Raw genomic sequence first — 19,096 nt, 5'->3', positions numbered from 1 at the left:
CAAATTTAATCTCGACAGTTCTGCTGTGACATTATTTCATTGCAAGAACAAGGAAAGCGAAATAGCTATTGTAACTATTGAACTTCTGAAAATTATTTAAATAACATTAAAATATTTTAAATTTTGATATGATATTTTATATGCATATAAGTTTAAGTTATTGAAGTGAATGTCGACCTTGACGGAACTGATTAGATTATTATTGCCAAAACATTCGTGAATATATTCAAGCAACGCCAAGTTAATTACTTTTAACATTACACGCAGACAAATAGTTTTGCAATATGAACACAAAAACCACCTTAAAGTATATAACATACATTTAAAAAAAAACGATCTTAAAGTAAATAATAGCGAAATAGACACGTTGTTGTCACAACCCAAGATAAACCAGTGGGAGGCACCTTTGCACAGGATGCCGGCTAGATTATGGATACCACAACAGCGCCTATTTCTGCCGTGTAGCAGTAATGTGTAAACATTACTGTGTTTCGGTCTGAAGGGCGCGGTTGCTAGTGAAATTACTGGGCAAAAGAGACTAAACATCTTATGTCTCAAGGTGACGAGCGCAATTGTAGTGCCGCTCAGAATTTTTGGGTTTTTCAACAACGCTGAGCGGCACTTTGTATTGTAATGGGCAGGGCGTATAGATAACCATCAGCTGAACCTCCTGCTCGTCTCGATTATTATCATAAAAAAACCCCAAGCAAAACTTACAGCTCCTCAAAATCGAAGTCGTCTTCATAATAGTCCTCTGTTTCAAACTTGATCCTTGGCACAGACAGATCCATCTTACATTTACACTACACACACACACTAACACTAGACTTATACCTACACATAAAACAAGAATTAAAACATTTTAATTTGCACGAAACTCTGTGTAAAAATCGACGCGCGCGCATGGTTCTAATGCTGCTAGAATATTTTAAGCGATGCGCCGAGGGTTGGTAGTGCGGACGGGTCGTTAGGGTGTCGAGGTGGTGGGGATGACAGGTAGTAACTGGGGTAAAAAGCACCCCAAATTCCTTGTATTGTACCGCGAGTAATAATAACTGGATTTGCGTTTGTGCACAATTTTGTGTAGCTATTTAGTGGGAACGTAGAACACGATACAAAAAATATTTGTTTTTTTCAAGTTATACTTCTTTAGGCGCGTTATGAACACAAAAGTAACAGGTTGAAGTTGGTTCCTAAAATTTTCTAACGTTTGCGTCATTCGTTATTTCTTGTTTGGTTTCTTCGTCCATTATTAGGACAGGCGAAGGGTTCAAGCACATACATCCGTATTCATTATTTAATAATTGTCAAAGCCATCTTTGCAAGATTCTTACAAAATTGTTCTTTCTAAAAACGTAGAATAGCACGAGGAATAAATCATTTTAATGATTTTTGTTTCTTCTTGCGTGCATACATAAGTAAACACACACTTTTTAATTATTTGCTGCATTTGATATAAAGGATTTTATTCAAGGTTAATGATATAAGTGCACACTGCATATAAAACTTCTTCTAACAGTATATGATTTTTCATATGTAATAAAATGTCACTGGCGGAATTATGTGTATGGCACTGAATATGTAGTTATTTCTAAGCCAAAAAAATATAGGTTCCGGATAAGTGATCACCATACATTATATACTAAAAGATTCTCCGAAACACGCTGCATCTTATGGTATAAGTATTATTACGATCGGTTCAGTAGTTTCCGCATGACCGAAGGAAAATATCAACTCTCTATTTATTTAATAGAATAGATGATGACAGATTCCAAGTTGTTGCATTTCTAAGTGTCGTGTTCTTAAGGCGCTATAATTATAAATATATTAATAAATGGCGTCCGCAGAATTCTGTCTATTATATGTATATAATTAGCCTGTAGGCTGTCCCAAAGTTATGAGGCATGAAGGAAAGGTACCTTAAATATCGAAGATAGGCAATTTTACTGAAAGAAGACTTTATGTTATTTTTAAAAGTAAGTAATTATTCAAAGATTTTCTAAAAATAACTTGCCTCGTCTGGGAATCGAACCGAGTTAAATGTAAAAAAAGCACCCCTACTCTTATGATGCCAATCGAAAAAATGGCCAAAAACTAATAACTCTTCTTAAGTAACATAGTATTTTAAATGAATGTATACCTACCACCATATTGGATTTAGCATAAGTAACTTTCGCACAACAATAATCTTCAGGCATTGGTTGTTTGTGTACTACAGGAAGAACCATTTACAAGTGAGAGGCTCCTTTGCACAGGATGCCGGCTAGACTATGGGTACCACAACGGCGCCTATTTCTGCAGTGAAGCAGTAATGTGTAAACATTACTGTGTTTCGGTCTGAAGGGCGCCGTAGCTAGTGAAATTACTGGGCAAATGAGACTTAACACCTTATGTCTCAAGGTGACGAGCCCAATTGTAGTACCGCTTAGAATTTTTGGGTTTGGAGTCTCGTCCCTTATTTTCATAAAAAAAAAGAACCGAAAATAACATTAATGTGCAATTTTATTTAATTTAAATTAATTAATTAAAGTAAGTACCTTTGTTTTATATTTTATATCTTACGTATAGATTTGACATATATTTCTACTTTATTTGTAATATGGGCTTGCTCTGAAATAAACCACGTTATTATTAGTAATGTACTGTATGCAAAAAAATATTACTTTCATTGATAGTGATAAGTTTGTTTGCTGACCCTGTGACGAAGTAGAAGAGAAATACAGTTACGACTTAGATAACTTATAGGTACGTCTCTTGCTGTTAGACAACCGATACAAAACAGGCCAGGAATATTAGTAGTATATTACTTTAGTGTGCGTAACAAGGTTCGGGTTACACTCGCGATTTGTATGACACTTTGTGATAGTGTGCGTGCATTACTCAAAATAGAGGTTAGCTCTAAAGTCTTTTTTTTTTCGACGTTTTCACAGCTGTCATAGTTTATCTAGACGTGTAACGGCCGTTTTCAATAACCTATCTATCCTTAGTTTATAAATCTATCCTTTTACGCTTACTTACATTTCAATAACCTATCGACATAAAGCATTGTACTATAACTATATTGGAAATAACTATGGATAGATAAGATCTTGTCATTAAACGGTGAAAGCAATGTATCCGTAAGTTAAGGCGACACTAAATGCCGGCGACCTTAAGCGATTGAGTTCACGGCTCCTATGTAACAAAGCCAATATTTTAAAAATTCAGTTAAAAACAGTTTAATTGCTTATAATCCTCATTATTGATTACTAATCCGAATAAATGTACCAACACAAAAAAATTAAAAGCTATAAGAACAACTTTTATGAAAGTAGTATACTAAACACATGCATCATACCGAGAAAAAAATGTTTAACTGCAAATAAAATTGGTACTTCATAAAAGCTCTGACTTTACCAACAACTACAAGACTTTAACCAACAGCAAGCATTAGCAACCTACAAGTAAGATTTAAGGGTATGTGTAACAGGATAAATTAGAGTTCATAGCTCCAAATGCTATATTTTCACCACAAAACTTGTCTAAAAACACCTTGTTTGTGTGTTTTGTGTTTACCCTTCGCCTTAAACAAAGGATAGATATAGAAAGGTTATTGAAAACGGCCGTAAGTGAACTAAGGTTTACTACGACATAATATGCGGGTTATAACAGAAAACATATAAATACACAAGTAATTGTTTCTATTCCACGACCGTTTACATTGTTTGTCACATAGAAGCGCTATCAGTTCGGAATGCAGATAAGACAATCTGTTACTATCTAGTATCTGCCCTTTAAATGGCACATTGGTGAATCGGCTGTGTTTAGCCGAGTACATATTTTTTTTAATTCAAACATCACCAAAATAGTATATATGTTTGCACATAACATATTGCTATTTGGATCGGTAAAGCCTATTAAAAGCTTATCCAAAAAAAAAAACACATATGAAAAAACATCGTAGCGTTTTCGAGATTTCTTAAAATCTACCGGTCCGAATCGGTCCAGATTGTATTCAAATTTTTCAAGCGGGAAATTAAAAAAAACGTTTATTGTGATTCTTTCTCACTATATTGTCATTCGTACTCACAGTTCACACACGCAGCAGTACTGGGTACAAAAAAATCAACACTTGTCAAAATCAAGTTGATGACACAAATTATTTCCCTTAATAGATGAACGATTACACAGTTGGCTTCTTCAAAAAACATTTTATTCAATTGAAGAGTTTTTTGACCACAAAGAGTAAAGGATTTTGACATTGCTTTATTGACTTGGATTATTCTTATCTTGATTTTTATATTTTTTTGGTATTGTATATAATTATAATTTTGTGTTATATAAAATATATATAGCTATTGTAAGACCAAATTTGTACCACCCTATTTTATAGCAAATGAATGAATATGAATATGAACGATATTGTAGGCGAAAGATGATATTATGTTCCTTTTTGCTATCTGTACAACTGTTGTTGCAAGTACAAAAAGGTATTTCAAATTATTTACTCCATTGGTAGACTTGTACTACATACAATCGGGCTTCTTACCTATTTGATACAAAACTAACTTTTTAACTTTAACTTTTACTTTAACTTTTTATGAAATCAGGGACGTTCAGCTGATAGTGCACCTGCCCAATGCAGTGCCGCTCAAGATTATTGAAAAACCCCAAAAATTCTGAGCGGCACTACAACAGCGCTCGTCACCTTGAGACATAAGATGTCAAGTCTCATTTGCCCAGAAATTTCACAAGCTACGGCGCGCTTCAGACCGAAACACAGTAATGCTTACACATTACTGCTTCACGGCAGAAATAGGCGCCGATGTGGTACCCATAATCTAGCCGGCATCCATTGCAAAGGAGCCTCCCACTGGTGACTTCTAGTGAATAATTCATAATTTGCGCCAATATCGTCGAGTAATATCATTAATTTAGGCATATCTTAATAAATTTGCGTTGTAGTAATAATACCTATTGACATGAATTCAATTAAAATGATGACAAACACAACATGCATATAACGGCAATAATTACTCATTATTTTACATACTGTCAGTAATAAACACGATATAACTGAAATGTAACCCTCCGTGCAAAGCTATGAGTATTATATTCCTATATCTGTCTCACTCTCTCTTATCAGATTTACTATTTTAAGCACAGAGATAGACTTCCGAATACCAGCTATAGGAATGTCACCTTTGAGTTGTTGTTCACAGAATGTTTGACATTTCGCAAGACTTCAATATCATATCCTTTAATTTTTGTAACTATAGTGCACCCTTGAAATTATAATGTCACGTAAATTAGGCGGTTAAATAATAAGAACGCTTTGACAATATACCTACGACATATATATTACCACGGACTAGTAGAAAAAGGACTCCGCGCCGCGATATTAGCAAGTGAAGTACCGTTATGCTAGTGTGTGTGCGGTTACGGGGTATACCAGTTACATAATTTTTTCTCCCTTTAATAATCATATATCCCCAAATACTTTTATATTATTGTTTTTACACTTTTTCACAACGAACGATGGCATTTTTAAAATATTTTATTGCGACGCAAACTGATCTGTCACAGACGATGGCAAATCTCATAATGGCGGCCGATTGGCTTGTATTAGTGTAAGTGTATGCGTGAGGCTATGTATTTAAACGTTTACCGGCTAGTTTTGGTGCCTCACTGTTATGTAAGGTGACACGAAGTCCTTATTTTTTTTCTCGTCCGTGTATATTACAACAATATGTAGTTTTAAAGTGATAACTTCTTATGGGAGTAATCCGTTTCGTTACGTAACGCGTTACGGCGCCAGTCTGTCTGGCTTCTCTTTGTATCAAGCATACTTATAGTTCAACTTAGATTAGTTTAAGTTATCACCACGTTTTTTTATAAAGAAAAATCAAAAGAACCGTTTTTAATTTGGACCATGTTATGATAGGAGTAAAAACACCATATCTTAACCTTCGCGGTTTGAGATACAGGCCCCCTGGAACCACAGAGACCAAGAAACCCACGGAGTCTTAGTAATAATACCCCATTCGTTAAGGATCCCTAAAAGCGAATTAATAATTTATTATAATTATTAAAAGTTGGTATGTATAGACATAGATTGATATAAATCTCATACATTCAAAACGGATTGACCTTTCCATCGGAAACAGGTAAACACGAGAATTAAAGTTTGAGAAATATAATGACACCTCAATATAGCGATTTAGTGAAGCAAAATACTCCATCACACTACGAATAACTTTTGAACAAATATCTTTGTATTACAAACTGCTCAACATAAATATATACTTCTATTCATGTTCCCATAGTAAGCTTCTTTTAAACCCTAGATAATTTATACGTTTACGGCCTTACAAATAAACTTGGTATAAAGTTATAACTGATGATAAACAAAGAAAATGCAAAATGTTTACAATATTGTTGACAACACTGTCAATACAATGATAATTCTGAAGTTTTCGTAAACGCGGGAAACGTTAAGTACGAACAAACCATTTGTAAGCAAAATGTCTATTCGTAAACATTTTACATTTCTTGGTTTATGCTTAGTTATAAAATTATGTCAATTTTATTTGTAAGGCCACTAGAATCTAGATAGAGTCTCCTTGCTGTTAGACAACCGATAACAGGCCGAGAATATTAGTTTCGTGTGCGTGACAAGCTACGTCTTACACTCGCGATTTGTATGACATTTTGTTTATTGCGACGCAAACTGTTCTGTCACAGACGATGGCAAATCTCATAATGGCGGCCGATCAGCTTAAATTAGTGTAAGTGTATGCGTGGGGCTATGTATTTACACGTTTACCGGCTTGTTTTGGTGCCTCACTGCCATGTAATTTACACGGAGTCCTTCTTATTTTACTGGTCCGTGGTATGAGTATGTGACGGGAAGTTATCCCGAATCGACTACACTCACCCTGATGAAGGACCTACGAATGGTCCACAACTAGTCGTTACCCACACCGATAAAACGTGAGTGAAGCCGGGTTAGTAAATAAAGTTATAATGTCTCACGAAAGTTTTAATAATTTACCTCCTTATTAATAATAGTCTGCTAACTTAAAGCATTGCTAATTCTCACTCTGTCTTCTTCTATTGACCTAAGTGAGAATGAGAAATAACACTCCTTAGCGGCTGTCTAAAGTTAGCGGACCATTATGAATAAGGGGGTTCATGTTTGTCAACCTGTATTTAACCCTTACATGTATCCTACCAATCCATCTATTAAGAATTCTTGTCGCGACACTTTCAATTTATGTAGGAATTCACATATTTCATAAATTATTAAATTAATTTACAATACCGTGAGGTTCCTTTCGATCCGAGAAGCGCGAGAGTGTATCACACAGTTCGTCAGTTTTTTTTTAAATTAAAACGGAACTCAGTCCAACCTATGCACAACACATCGGTACAAAATACTTTATACATAGTATGAATGAATATCTCTCTCAAGTTTGTTATAAAGAGGTTTCACTGTAAAGCAACTCAAGCATGTGATTATTAGTTGTTTTTTATTAGCTCTCTACAGACACTTAGGCTGAGATTTATATTGCTCAGACTTTACTTACGTAAAACTTAGCCGAGTGTGATAAAAAGTGAACTTTACTTTTGTTTTGGGCTGTCTTAGCTTAAGCTCAGTATAACTTCAGCTGTCAAATAACTATTAACGAAATTAAAGATTATGCTAAGTATATGTCTAAGTTTTACGTAAGTAAAGTCTAAGCAAATTCTAAGTACGCTCTATAGATCTCAGCCTTAGATTACTTAATAGGTCTCCAAGCGCATGCGTCGTCGTATCTGAGCCGTTTTCTTGTAGTTAAATTATGTACAAAAAACATATTGTGTCCGCATTCATAGAGCGAATTCGTTATACCGAATATGTGGACCCGAAGTAGTCGCTCACGGAAACCTATCAATAATCTAAGTATAGTCATCGAGCAAATAACCAACACAGAACACTAAATTTATATAGTTATACATACTCTTCATAGTTAAACTGGATCACAATTCAATTCAATCATCAAAGTTATCATGAAATGGTGTGAAAACAAAACGAGTAGCATTTCGTCTCCACTGGTTATTTGCTCAATGTCGCTCATAATAGCCTAAACACATGGTCGGACTTGGTACGGCCGGATCATCAAACAGTCCGGTGCCTCGCACCAAGAAGTCCGGCGTCGTACTCGATATGGTCCAGATGGTAATAATAATAATTATGTGCGACGGTCAATGTGACATACCATCGAATATAGTCCGCTACCGGACTGCGTCCGATAGTTCGGCCATACTAATTCCGATCATGTGTTTATAGCTTAACACCACACAGCAAAGACGTACAGTCAGCACAATAATAGCTTTGTTACTTAAAGATACAAAGTAAATTATTTATGTTCGCCTTGGCTGTATGAGAGTGCATTTGCCTTTTTCTTCCCGCGTGTTTTAAAGAAGTTGAAAAAAAAGTCTATAAATAAAGATAATATATTAAACTAAATAACATGCATATTATATAATGAAAGGTCCGTTGTATCCACACTTCACAGCCATCGAGAACGTGACAGACACATCGGTCACCAGATTATGTTATCCGTAAAGATAAACGTCTTTTAACTCAAACATAAAAACAAAGTTTAATACATAATTAATTATGATATTTTGGGTAATCCGGCACGACGTTATAACGACAGCGATTTCGTCAACTGTTCAAAAACCATGTTATCTATTTCTTAGTTTACAAATAACCTTATTTGTCAGGCTCAATTTTCACATGGAATTCATTAATTTCCAAAACACAATCTGTAGAAACTGGAAGCCAAATCAAGATATATTTCAACTAGAATTTAAGTAGATTTGTAAAGAAAAGAAAGAATAGATTCTTCGTTTTAAAATTACGGCGATTTATAAAAGTTAAATTTAACGACTTAAGAATAATTATGCCTTCTTTTGCAACATCCTGTAACTCCTTTTTTTTTAAAGAAGCTAACAGTGTGATCTATTTTAAATTGTGTTTGTTATTTCCTTACTTTACTCATAATGAGTTATTTATTTTTTCTTCCTGTTCATTTAATCTTATTAGTTTTAAAAAACTTCCTACAACTTACTAGATAATTCCTCTAATCTATATTTCAAGGTGGCCATGATTAAAAGTAGTTAAAATGTTTGTTATCCGCGATAATAAGCGAGATCTCTTTCCAGTTTCTCGAAGTATTTTAAACGTGATAAATGAATTAGAATATATATACATAAATTGCTAGTTCGTATAGTAGGTTTAAGACGTTTATCTTTATCAAACAAAAGAAACTTGGCATCAAATGAGGTTATTCAGTAACAAACAACTATGAATGGGTAGCAATTAGAAATGTTTTAATATTTTGCCACAGTGATAAATAGATATACCCTTGTGATAGTTCATTAGTTAACTAGCAATTAGTAAATTACTGATCGTTGGATCCGTTAACTGATAAATTATTATAAGAAATATTATGTAAATACGAGGTCGTTATTAACTTATTACTGTCCAGTATTTAAATTATTTTGACAGGAAATCCAAATTAGTTGAAATAGTTAAAAGTAATGATTCAGTTTTTATAACATCTAAATTGAGAATCTAGTCGCCGCCGATAATAGCCCCACTCCCCAAGCTATTATGAATTAATTAATGTAATTTACAAAAACGAGGCTTCTTGCCCGTTCTCCACTTGGATTGAATTATGATTCAATGGATTTTAAATTCCTTTTTTTGAATAATATGAATACAAGGATTTTCGAGGCAGCCCTAATATTTCAACGTTACTCAAACACGAGGCGACTGAGCCATTAGCGAGTAATTGGTAGGTATTAGCAGATATGATCTACAATGGCGACATCAAATGAACATACGGGTGGAACTACTTAACCGTAATCTTAAAAAAATAAACGTGGGCGCTTTCCACCTTCGACACAATATGATAGGATTTGTTACGGCCGAACCATCGGTATCGAGTACGACGCTCGCGCTGGACCAAAATAGATGCGAGGCACTAACCGAACCGTCTGATGGTCCGGCCGTACCAAATCTGACCATGTGTTTAGTGTGTCTGACGTTTGCGTCATTCGTTATTCATTTTTGGTTTCTCCGTCCATTATTAGGCAGGCAAGGGTTCAAGCTCATACAGCTATTATTATTTATGTATCAGTATTCATTATTTAATAATTAACTGTCAAAGCCATCTTTGCAAGGTTCTTTCCAGAAACGTTGAATAGCACGAGGAATATTTTTAAGGATTTCTGCTTTGATAGGCCAAAGGAGTATAGTTCTTGCGTGCACACACACTTTTTTATGATTACGGTTAAGTAGATGTACCCGTGTGTTAATTAATGAGTGGGGTCGGCGCGTGGTGACGTGATGGTGGTGACGTGACGGTGGTACAACGAACCTCGGGCGAGCCGGTGTACTGACGTGCTATCGTAGCAGCAGAGTCGAGTGCGGTGCGCGGCCGGCGCGGGCGAGACTCGCTCAGCATCGCACGCGCGGCGCGGCGCGGACCGAGACGCTCCTCCCACCTCGCTCCACCAGCTCTCCTGCAACACACGCATACAACTTATTACATCAACCCACCTTCTCTTATAGCCTCATCTATTGTTAGTAGGCCTTGTCTTCAAAGAGCAACGGCGAACGAAAGGTCTCTTTCACTCGCCTTACCACCGCTCAGTATAACTACAGCTAAAGTAAGCAATACTAAGTTTACATTTGGCGTTTTGCGTTAATAAAGTCTAAGCAAATTTCACTCGCCGAATTCGTTATAATATTTGGAGCCGGTCGAGAATCAGAGCGCGCTCGGAGACCGACAATAATATAAGTAAATCGAGCAAATAGCCACCACAGAACAAATTTATTGAAGTATCTAAAGTCGTTTTTATTCGCTTATGTCATAAAAACAGATAAAATCAATCATCAAAGCTATAAAGATTTTTTATGAAAACAAAACGAGTAGCATTTCGTCTCCACTGGTTATCTGCTCAATGTTGCACATAATTGCCTAAACACATGGTCGGATTTGTTACAACCGGACCATCGGACGGTCCGGTGGGTGCTTCGCAGTTGATACGGCGTCGTACTCGGTACGGTCCGGACGATAATACTAATAATTCTGTGCGATCGACAATGCGACATATCATCGATATGATCTGCTACCAGACCGCGTCCGATAGTTCAGCTGTATCAAATCCGATCATGTGTTTAGGCTATATTATATGCTCAAGCATGATTTAAAACCCGCGCATTGGCGCTTATAATATTAACGTCTTATTCGGTGATGGACTGACCTAACTTTGCCGTCAAAGATGTTTGCCTTCGACTCTCAACGGCGCGTAGATTACAGCAATTAATATCTATCAATTATTACATTTATTTTCGACACTTCTTTCGTTGATCAAAAAAGAACGCGGTATATCTATATAAGCTAATATCATACCATTTACGGCCGTTCCCAGTATACTATATACAGATAGAGATAAATTACTTACCTTCTACTGTCAGTAATTAGCTGTCAATAATCTGAAGCTGTCCCAATATACCCGATAAGTCATACTTATCGCCTTATATTGGGACGCGTGAATTGCAATTTCCATACAAACTTCTGCAGCTGTTAAGCTACACGTCGTCCCATTGACAGACAGCGTGTACGGATATGGTGAGTTACCGTCGATAAGTTTATTGGGACAGAATAGTCAACGATAGTTACGATTTTTATCTCAAGTAAGAGATAGACTGAATGTTGGGAAAAGCCGTTAGTTTATCGCGATACTCAACGCGTTTACAAGCTAATTGTAAATGAAGCAATACTATATAGTATAACAAGGGGCTCCCGTTAGATTCACACCCTGACTTACAGCTCAGTTCTTAGCGAGGACCGAAACCACACACCGTTGCGAGATAAGTATACACATATCAATGGCTCAGTGCCGTGCCATACATAATCGGAATACTATTAGATATAATGCAATGTATTCCACGACGTGTTTTAAATTTTTATACTACTACTAGCTGACCCAACAGACGTTGTTCTGTACATAATAAATAAAATACTGTTTTTTTTAAGAATTTGTCAATAATATTTCATATCATCAAGAACCATTTCGTGAAACATGCTCCCTGTTGTTATAATGAAATTATTTCACAGTAGAACTGTCAAACCGTGCGTCAGTAAATTCTCTCACAGAAAATATGTCCATACAAAACAAATATTGGAAATAAAAATTATTATGGGTCCCAAATCGAAATAAAAACTATCCTATCTCTCAAGTTGGACCAAACTGCACTCCATGAAGTAATCCCCATTTAAATCCGTTCATTAATTTAGGAGTCCATCTCGGACAAACACCGTGGCACGTAATTTATATATAATAAGATTTTACGGGTGATAAGAGCGTATATTATCTATAAAATATACTATTGAGACGAAACAACAGCACAGAACAACAACTTTTTTACTTAATCCATAATTATATGCAGTTCGAATCCCGGTAGGTGCAAACATTAATTGAATATGGATGTTTGTATCCGAGTCATGGATGTTTATATGTATTTATGTATGTTTAAGTAAGTATAATATAGTCTTAAATATATCGTTGTCTTGCAACGCATAGCACAGTGTATGCCGAATTTGGGGCAAGATAATTTGTGTAAAAGAGTGTCGATCTATATATATAAAAATGAATTGCTGTTCGTTAGTCTCGCTAAAACTCGAGAACGGCTGGACCGATTTGGCTAATTTAGGACTTGAATTATTTGTGGAAGTCCAGAGAAGGTTTAAAAGGTGAATAAATAGGAAAATGCTGCTAAATTAAATAAAAACAACAAATTTGTTTTTCCTTTGATGTGTCCATACATAATTTCTATGAGAGAATTTATTGACGTACTGTTTGACAGTTCTTCTGTGAAACAATTTCATTACGACAGCAGGGTGCATATTTTACGAAGTAATTTTTGATGTTATGATATATTATTGACAAATTCATATAAAAACATTATTTTATTTATTATATACATAACAACGTCTGTCGGGTCAGCTAGTATTAAATAAATAAATATTGTATGTTTCTTCAGTAGTTTTTATACAGGTTGTAATCGTTAACTGTGACAAGGCTATTATTTTGTAATTATTACAGATATCAAAAAAACTTCAAACTGATATTGAAAGTGCGTAACTTAATCAGTCAAAATAACATCAATAACTTTTAAAAAATGCAACGAGTAGTTTTAGATTAAGTATTCGTCTCCGCTGCGCTCCAACTACATACCGCAGGCGTAGTCGCAAAGTGTGGCAACTCTCGGTACGGTGCTGTACTCGAGCCAGTCTCGAACAATGTGTGATGCTGACGTGCCACATGTTCTGTTAAACTTTGCTAATAATTGAAACTAAAATGCCGGGTTGCGAAGTAAGACTTTGTAAAAATAATACTAAAAGAAATAAGAAAGACACTGGGATCACATAATATTATCATCAGTAAGTATTTTGTATTTTATTAATTTCAACGTAAAATAACACGAAGCCTATGTTACAAAATATGAAAGATTCCAAGATGCTACGCACACAAGCATCTTTACAAATAGCCAATACACACTTAAATATAAAAATGCCATAATAAAAAAAGCTATTGTTCGTGGGTAGTACGGTATCCAGTTGAAGCGCAGCGGAGACCAATCTTTAATCTAAGCAACCAAGAAGTATCCAAAATTTTGATATTAAACCCTTCCATACATTTGAAATGCGATTACTAGAAAACAATAGTTACATAATAATAATTAACGATTACACACTCTATAAGTACTTGAGTGATTTATAAAGTAAAGCGTGAAAAAAAAAACATATCAAAAATTCTAACAATAAAATGTCCTGAAAACTGGAGACGATCTGATCCAGAAGGAATCGAACCGCACCATTCCGTCCCTGAAACGCTCTCAGTAACAATCTAGCGTCTTGGAATCTGACACGTCATGAAGTACACAACAGCCAGCTAGTAATGACGCACAAATACTTTGCGAAAGTCTGATATATGTACAGAGTCATGAGAAAACATTGATAGCGTGATTCAGGATTACTTTGTTATAAGCGACATCTATGTCTGGACGTGCGCAACGTACTAGGTGAGGTCAGCGTGAGTTCAGATATAATCATTTTTACGTAGTTATTGCTAACAAACATTAAGTTTAAATCAAATATTACTGTATACTTTATAATAATAGTATACTTTATATAAAATGCAAAAAAAAGCAACGGCACGCCACACTAATGGGGTCAGAAGTGGTAACTTTAAGCAACTTTTAGAAAGACTTTCATTTTTATCAATGTTTAAAAGTACCAAGAACACATTTATTTATTGCGATGTTTTAAAATTATAAATACAACTAGTGGACCCAACAGACGTTGTCCTGTACACACGTCTTAAATTTAAAAAATCTGTCCAGCCTTTAGGAGGAGTTCACTAACATACACATGAGCAGGAGAATTATATTATATGGACGTAATTGAGAATCTAAACCAATCTCAAATTCACTGAAACAAACAAAAAGTCATCAAAATCGGTCCAGCCGTTTAGGAGGTAGTTTAATTGGGAATCTAAACCATTCTTGAATCTACCCGAAGACACACATCAATCTCAAATTCACTGGAACACACAAAAATCTCATCAAATTCGGTCCAGCCGTTCAGGAGGTAGTTCAATTGTGAATCTTAACCATTCTCGAATCCACCTGAAGACACACAGAAAGTTTCAATAAAATCGGTCCAGCCGTCTAGGAGGAGTTCAGTGACATACACACGAACACAAGAATTATATATATAAAGATAATTACCAGGCAAATGAGACTTAACATCCTGTCTCAAGTTGTCGAGCGCAGTTGTAGTGCCGCTCAGAATTTTCGGGCGTTTCAAGAATCCTGAGCGGCACTGCATTGAAATGGGAAGAGCGTACCAACTACCATCAGCTGAACGTCTTTCTCATCTTATCCCTTAATATTATCATTAAAAGAAAACACAGATAATTATACAAAAATTTTCATCCATAATTAAAACTCATATAGTTATAATCATATTCAAAAAGTGATACAACAATAGCCTCATTGGTTACTAAAATAAAAATAACGAACAATTTCGATTCAACTTTCAAATTCCTGTCGAATGTCAAGTGTGCACCAACGATAAAGCGTAGCGGCAATGATTTTTTTTTTATAAAAAAAGGCTCAGGTTTCTATACATTACCGATAGCTTAATCTAAATTTGATTGGCACGACGGTCAGGTTAGATTAGTGCTTTCTTACCCATCACAAACATACCCAACGTGTATACTCTTAAGGCATAAAACAAAAATTAATTTTGTTCATCTTTCCGAATCTATTTAATAAGATTTAAAAGATCTAAAAATGCCTGAGTACCTTGTACGGTAAGTATTTTCGGGTTGATACGACATGGATATCTTCAAAAGATAACTCCTTAAAGATAACACTCCTGTGATCACTCTGGTTCTAGAGGAGACTGTGGGGGGCGGCGGCGATCACTGCCCATCAGGTGTCAAGTGAGCCCCTCAATCGTTGTCCTCCGGGTTTGTTCTGGGGACTTTAATAAACATTGTACTCCTGTATATCCTTTGTTTAATCGACAACATTATGAAGACGTCCTAACTGATTCAGTAATAAACAATGACGTACAATAAACAACTCACAATCACGCTCAAAAATTGTATGAAGTAAAACTCTGCCTACGCGTCTATTACGCAGAGTTTTCGTTCAGTTGTGTTTCGACCGCGCTTTGAATATAACGCCACGCAATGAAAAAGTTATCAGTGGAAAACTGTCCAAACAACAGCATATCCAAACTAAAAAAGGATGGAATATCGTATTTTAGGTAAGTGCCCTTTAAAATTAACAAATTATGGAACTATCTTGATGATTTTAATCATTTTGCCAAATAATTACATTTCAATTCGTCTGTCTCGCGCGTGACGTATTCTTATTACTGGTAATGAGCGTATACAATAGACTTTGAACATTACTGCCACAAAATAAGGTGTCAATTTGAATGAATGTTTTAAAGTTATCGGTATGAGTTAATGTATACCTATACACAAAGGCACTGGGACATTTTATTAGGCAATTGAGAGTCTAGATATTTATTGTACGTCAAAGTTAAAAAGTAAAGCGAGCATCGTCGAGTAAGTCTCTATTGATTAACGGAAATCACCGGTCACAAGCCGAAATATACAGCTAAAATTTTGGCTCATAAAAACGAACATGGCGAAGTAATTCTTAATTTACAAATGTTGCCATTTTGTTATAGCGCCATTGGGTTCTTTAACAAAAGTATTAAAACTGTTTGGTACATCTTTTACGAAGATACGCAAACCTCGTGCGCGTGTCCGACTCGCACTTGACCTAATTAAAAATAATATCGACTGAAACCTGCCGATTGAGGACGAGGTTTACACTTTGGTGTATGAACAATTCTTTAAAGAAAAGCATGGGAAATTCGGGTGATGGCCTACCGTATTATGTCAAAATAAAACATGATTTAGTAAAACACAGCACAGGTCGTAGCAAGGCGCAGGTCGAACGGAATTCATTTAAGATTTACGAGACCTAGAGGCCGACGAGCACGTAACATCTAAAAAATTTAAGGCTGTACTCGGCGGCCCTGAGTGCCAGATAAGAAAAAGTTTATATATCAAGCCAAACGAGTCGTAAAAGCCGTGTTTGAATACAAAGCTACATTCAACTTTCAACATAATCCTGTTTTTATTAAAACTATTTTAAGGCTATATTCAAAATATATTGACGTAGTACAGTTCAATTTGACGGTTATAGTTTTAGTAGAATACAATGCCTAAATTTATAAACTAAACTTTAACAATATTGCGTTATTTAGAAGTAAATCAACATAAACATATTATATCAACATCACTAGGTAAAACGCTATGAAGATAAATTTCGTAAGGGAACTTTTTGACATGGCGAGAAGAACCGATAAGAAACTCTCAGCCCATATTTTAATTCACAGAATAAAAAAAAATTGCCTGCTCAATATAACACTTAGTATACAATTTAAGCAGCCCTGCGCAGATCCAGTTAATAACCTTGCATTATTACCTTCTATACAATGTGGTATACTTATAGTCTTCTTTGTCAAAGAAGCTTTTTTTTAATGAAAATAAGGGACGAGACGAGCAGGACGTTCAGCTGATGGTAATTGATACGCCCTGCACATTACAATGAAGTACCGCTCGGGATTCTTGAAAAATCTAAAAATTCTGAGCGGCACTACAATTGCGCTCGTCACCTTGCGACAATAGATGTTAAGTCTCATTTGTCTTGACGATTGTACGACGCCCTTCAGACGGAAATACAGTGATGTTTACACATTACTGCTACACGGCAGAAATAGGTGCTGTTGTGCTACCCATAATCTGGCCGTCAACCTGTGCATAGGAGCCTCCCACTGGCTTTAATAAATTTCTCCTCAGTGAGTCCATACAGACATACGAGATAACATAACTCGCTGGTCTGTAACTATAATAATTCACTCTGATAATTTCACGTAACGCTACAATATAAAGTACATAATATAGTATATAATATAGTATATAATATAGTATTACTTCAAAAATTATAGCCAGAGCGCCTTAACGGACCACGTGTGCGCCTTAACTAACATTTTCTTACAAATACAGGTAATATACCATATAACGCGGTAGAGAACTTATAATTTGTAACAAGTATATTCAATTGTTTACCTAGATTTACTAATTTATTAAAGGTTGGCGTTGCGTAGAGACGTCGCTTCATTGTGTGTCTTCTACCGCATTTATCACGGGGAGTGTTCCGAAGAGCTGTTCAACCTGATTCCTGCCGCCGAATTTCACCTTCGCACGACACGCCACAAGTTACGATATCATCCCCACAGTGCGGTTTTCAAGGAGCTTTCTTCCTCGTACCACGAAGCTGTGGAATGAGCTTCCTTGTGCGGTGTTTCCGGGACGATACGACATGGGTACCTTCAAAAAAAGCGCGTACACCTTCCTTAAAGGCCGGCAACGCTCTTGTGATTCCTCTGGTGTTGCAGGAGAGTGTGGGCGGCGGTGATCACTTAACACCAGGTGACCCGTACGCTCGTTTGTCCTCCTATTCCATAAAAAAAAAAAGTTTTTAATACACAAATATAATAAAATAATTTATTTTTGTCATAACACAATAATTGACACACGTGCAAAGGTACGCGAAGCTAATTATGAACTGTATGTACATCAAAACAAATGTTATAGTACAGAAATATGTATGTGGGAATATGCCCGAATGCCCGCGTTATATAGTAAGAAAACCCGTGTTATAAGGAAGTTCTAATTCGTGTAATACGAAAAGGTGTTTGGCCGTATTATATGGAGTTTAGAGGTTGTTGTGGGATTACGTTACGTACGATGTTATTCATTTTACGATTACTTATTAAAGGTCTGGTGTATTGTAAATTAGTAAATAAATCTAGTTTAATTAGATCATTTTTTGATGAAGTGAATGTAAATTTTGCAAAATGTAAACAGTGTGGGAAACAGTTTTCACGCAAAGGAGGTGGCACTACTTAACTCAAACTTCATCTTAAATCTCAACACATTGATAAGTATGAAGAATTGTTGTTGCTAGAAAAAGATAACCCACAAAAAATGACAAATCCCCAACAGCTGACACCTTTACAGGAGTGTAAAAAACAGTTATCAATAATGTTTATTCATATATATAACAAATTACGAACGTTAATTTTGATTTTGCATTTAATTAGTTACCTAAATATTATATATATACTAGTGGACCCAACAGACGTTGTCCTGTCGGAAATTTCGGACACACGTCTTAAATTTGAAAAATCGGTCCATCCGTTGGGAGGAGTCCACTTAAATACACATGAGCAGGATAATTATATTATATCGACGGAATTGAGAATCTAAACCAATCTCAAATTCACTGGAACACACAAAAAATCATCAAAATCGGTCCAGCCGTTTAGGAGGTAGTTCAATTGTGAACCTAAACCATTCTCGAATCCTTTTGAATACACACAGAAAGTTTCATTAGAAT

At 35.6% G+C, this 19,096-nt stretch overlaps 1 protein-coding gene across 3 annotated transcripts in view; it reads right to left on the bottom strand.

Moving 5' to 3' along the window:
- The window catches only part of LOC126978086 (uncharacterized), a 188,812-nt gene that overhangs the window by 56,929 nt on the left and 112,787 nt on the right, over nt 1–19,096 (bottom strand). For all 3 annotated transcript variants that reach the window (XM_050826802.1, XM_050826803.1, XM_050826804.1), the window contains exon 3: nt 10,436–10,557. In XM_050826802.1, coding sequence (XP_050682759.1) covers nt 10,436–10,557 — 122 coding nt within the window. The remainder of the gene's footprint in view (nt 1–10,435; nt 10,558–19,096) is intronic.

Source organism: Leptidea sinapis, chromosome 47 (genome assembly GCF_905404315.1).
Source record: "Leptidea sinapis chromosome 47, ilLepSina1.1, whole genome shotgun sequence".
Lineage (NCBI taxonomy): Eukaryota > Metazoa > Arthropoda > Insecta > Lepidoptera > Pieridae > Leptidea > Leptidea sinapis.
The sequence above is the reverse complement of the archived record's forward strand: the minus strand, read 5'-3'. Positions and strand labels throughout refer to the sequence as shown.